Source organism: Octopus bimaculoides, chromosome 21 (genome assembly GCF_001194135.2).
Source record: "Octopus bimaculoides isolate UCB-OBI-ISO-001 chromosome 21, ASM119413v2, whole genome shotgun sequence".
In the NCBI taxonomy this organism is placed as follows: domain Eukaryota; kingdom Metazoa; phylum Mollusca; class Cephalopoda; order Octopoda; family Octopodidae; genus Octopus; species Octopus bimaculoides.
The window spans coordinates 824,677-828,317 of NC_069001.1; the positions used below are offsets into that span (position 1 = coordinate 824,677).

Sequence of the window (3,641 nt, forward strand, 5' to 3'; positions counted from 1 at the left end):
TATATATAAGTATTTATGTGTGTCATGTTATTTTTGTGAATTTTTATGAATTGTCGCTTCACTGATTATTGGGTATTTGGGTTGGTTGGTTGGTTGGTTGGTTGGTTGGTCAGATAGGGGGCTTGGTTTTGTCATGTTCCCTGAGATGACATCATAATCATGATGATGTCATTAATCTCTTCCCAGACTTTGCAAGGCCACTCTTAAGTGAGAGTCATTTAGGATTAATAGAGCAAAACAAAACAAACAAGAACAAAAATAAAAAAGGTTTTTTTTTCCTTTTCCTTTTTCCTTGCTTTATTTATTGAAGCTGCCCACACCTCACCTGCTGTGGATTGTAGCATACCTAGGGTTCAGAAGATATTTCCTGGCCAGGTTAGCTGTACTCAGTGACAGTATCCAGCAATGGATGTTTAGTTCTGCCGCCTACAGAGTTAGCAAGAGCTCTAACACACACACACATTTACACACGCATACACACAAACACATACAGACACACACACACACACACAGCAACCGAATCTACAGGCCATTTCTTTGGATATTGACCAGGCCACTTGCATCCTAGAAATATTTGGCAACCCAAAACCATGTGGTGGGGAAGTGATTTAACCACACACATCTGGATTGTGATCTTATTTTACTAAACCCTTCTAAACTCTTGATTTTTTCCCCAAAATTATTTTAAACATACAGTCATTGTATTTCATGAAGAATAGTGTTATGAAACGAATCAACCCATTTGTCATTATTTACCATCGTGTTTCTGTTGAAATACAGTGCTTTTGTTGCAATAAATTTTTTGAAAATACTGAAGAATTTAGCAAAATAACTTTCTTTATTAAGCTGATGATTGGAACATAAAGAAACATAAAATTTTGATGGAAAGTATTAATTTAGATCACTTTAACCCTTTTGTCATATTTCTTATAACATACACAACCTTTGTTTCAATTAATTTTTGAAAATAATGAAGAATTTAGTCAAATATTTTGTTGTATGTCAGGAGGGTCATTATGCCATTATAAACACACCCACTGGTTCTATTTCACTTCTTTTTTTGTGTTAATTGGCAACCTCATCAATGACATGACCTTTGCCACTCCAAGTCTGCCTCAGATAACTTTGTCGTTATTAAGCTGGCGTTTAGAACATAAATTGCTTTCTACTATAGGTATAAGCCCTGAAATTTTGGGGGAGGGGGCTTGTCAATTATACTGTCCCCTGTGCTCAATTGTTACATATTTTATCAACCCCAAAAGGATGAAAGGCAAAGTCAACCTTGGGAGAATTTGAACTCAGAATATAAAGATCCAAAAGAAATACCACTAATTTTACCCAACATATCAACGATTCTGCCAGCTGCCACCTTGTTTTGAACATAAACCAACATGAAATTTTCATGTAAACTTTTAATTCAGATCACTTTAAGGCAGGAAGTTTGAATCAGCAAACCAGGGGTGGTGCCAAGCAGGTTGGTATTCAAAGGGTTAATAAATAAAAAAAAATTAAAAAAAGGAAAAAGAAATCATTCCCCAAAATCTCAGAAAAATCTCTCACCCGTTGCTGAGTCATTCTTGCTAATGCGATAGGCATTCAGATCTTGAAGTTCCTCGCGGAGTTCGGTTAATTTGTTATTCGCTCGCTTTACAAGGCTGTTGATGTTGGATAAGCTTTTCTTGTCTGTGCTCACCTCCCGAAGGCGTTCAGCACCTTCTTTAATTTTCATCTCTTTCCGAATTTCTTTCTTCAAATTCTCACACGCATGATCAAGATGCTGCTGGATGCTGGCATCGGAGAGATCGGCTAAATGATATCGAGCTTCTAGGTCAGCATGAGTATTTTTGGTGTAACCTCCCTGCAGAAGAACAGAAAAAAATAATAATAATAATAAAATAAAATTTAGGTAATGTGCATTGTAATTGGATCCAAAGAGTAAATGAAAAATTACAACAGCCTTGAACCAGTTTACAAATATATATATATATATATATATATATATATATATATATACATATATATACAGATGTGTATACACACTCACAAATCCACCTCCCTTGAAAATTGATGATAAATGGTGAACAGGCATAGGAGTGGCTGTGTGGTAAGTAGCTTGCTTACAAACCACATGGTTCCGGGTTCAGTCCCAAGCGTGGCACCTTGGGCATGTGTCTTCTACTATAGCCTCAGGCCACAAATTTTATGGGGATGGGTATAGTTAATTTCATCACTCCAGTACTAGACTGGTACATTTATCTTTGTTTATAATGCTTTTTGTTAAAACGACAATAAAAAATTTAAAAAACTGTTTAATGAACCGGAGTTCAACTCAGACCCTCAGGTAACATTTAACATAAGACCACAAAGCATTTTGTCAATCACTCCACCAATTATTAAAATTGTTTCAGAACAGCTGGAGGTGTATTCTGAAATGTTCTTTAACTTGTTTCAGTCATTTGGCTGCGGCCATGCTGGAGCACTGCTTTAATTGAATTTTACAGAATTTCTCCTACATATGGTAATAAACACGGTGAAGATTTAATTTTGTCCTAAAATAAGTATTTCAATGCCAGAATTGGTTTTATCTGATAAATAAGGAAAAAGTTAGACTTGGCTTGCTGCCTCTCTGGGCCGTAGCCAACATAACCATAACACCAGCACCACCAGTAGCAGCAGCAACCCCCCACCACCAGCATCACAGCCACCAGCACCACCATCATCACCACCACCAGCACCAGCAGCAGCAAAATAGGAAATCAATATGAAGAAAATGATACTGTTTTATCTGAAATAACCTTGGAAGAAGAGCAGTGATGCAAAATTTGAAATTCATCTGTGCAAAGAGGGTCTAATGAAAGTAGTTTGAAGAAAATGTTGCCAATGGCAACCATGTGTCATAAAGAAAAAAAAAAAAAGAACTGAACAAGGAAAATTGATTTACAAATTCCTTTGACTTGACTAGAACGTTTGTCTGTCATCTCTTTTACTTGTTACAGTCATTGCACTGCAGCCATGCTGGAGCACCTCCTTCAAGGGCTTTACTCAAGCAAATTGATCTCAGTACCTATTTCTGCATTGAAGCCTGTTTCTTATTCCAAGAGTCTCTTTTGCTAAACTGCTAAGTTATGGGGGATGTAAACAAACCGACACCGGTTATCAAGTGGTGATGGGATTGACGATCAGATCAGACATCGGAAACCAGGCATTGTTGTAGTGAAGAAAAAAGAAAAAACATGGCATGTATCGGAGACAACAGGATCTAAGAGAAAGGAAAAAGTGCAACTGTACAACTACAACGATTTGAAGTGGGGAAATACACAGGTTGTGGTCAATGAAGAGAGTGGACGTGATGCTAATGGTAATTGGTACGCTTAGAAGTATCAGCACTCAACAGCCGAAATGGCTTCTTTCAGTTTCTGTCAACCAGGTTTTGTCACAAGGTTTTGATCAGCCTAGGGTTATAGCAGAAGATACTTACCCAAGGTACCATGCAGGGGGACTGAACCCAAAACCACATAATCAGGGAGCAAAATTCTTAACCACACAATTACATCCATGCCTACACACACGCACACACATGTATTGTATACATAGAGATTATATATATATATATATATATATATATATATATATATATATAT

The 3,641-nt window shown here is 36.9% G+C and overlaps 1 protein-coding gene across 1 annotated transcript in view; it reads right to left on the minus strand.

Moving 5' to 3' along the window:
* Positions 1–3,641, minus strand: part of LOC106867289 (serine/threonine-protein kinase N2) — a 130,694-nt gene that overhangs the window by 76,064 nt on the left and 50,989 nt on the right. Inside the window, exon 2 of the mRNA XM_052975287.1 lies at positions 1,561–1,858. Within this exon, the coding sequence (XP_052831247.1) occupies positions 1,561–1,858 (298 nt within the window). The remainder of the gene's footprint in view (positions 1–1,560; positions 1,859–3,641) is intronic.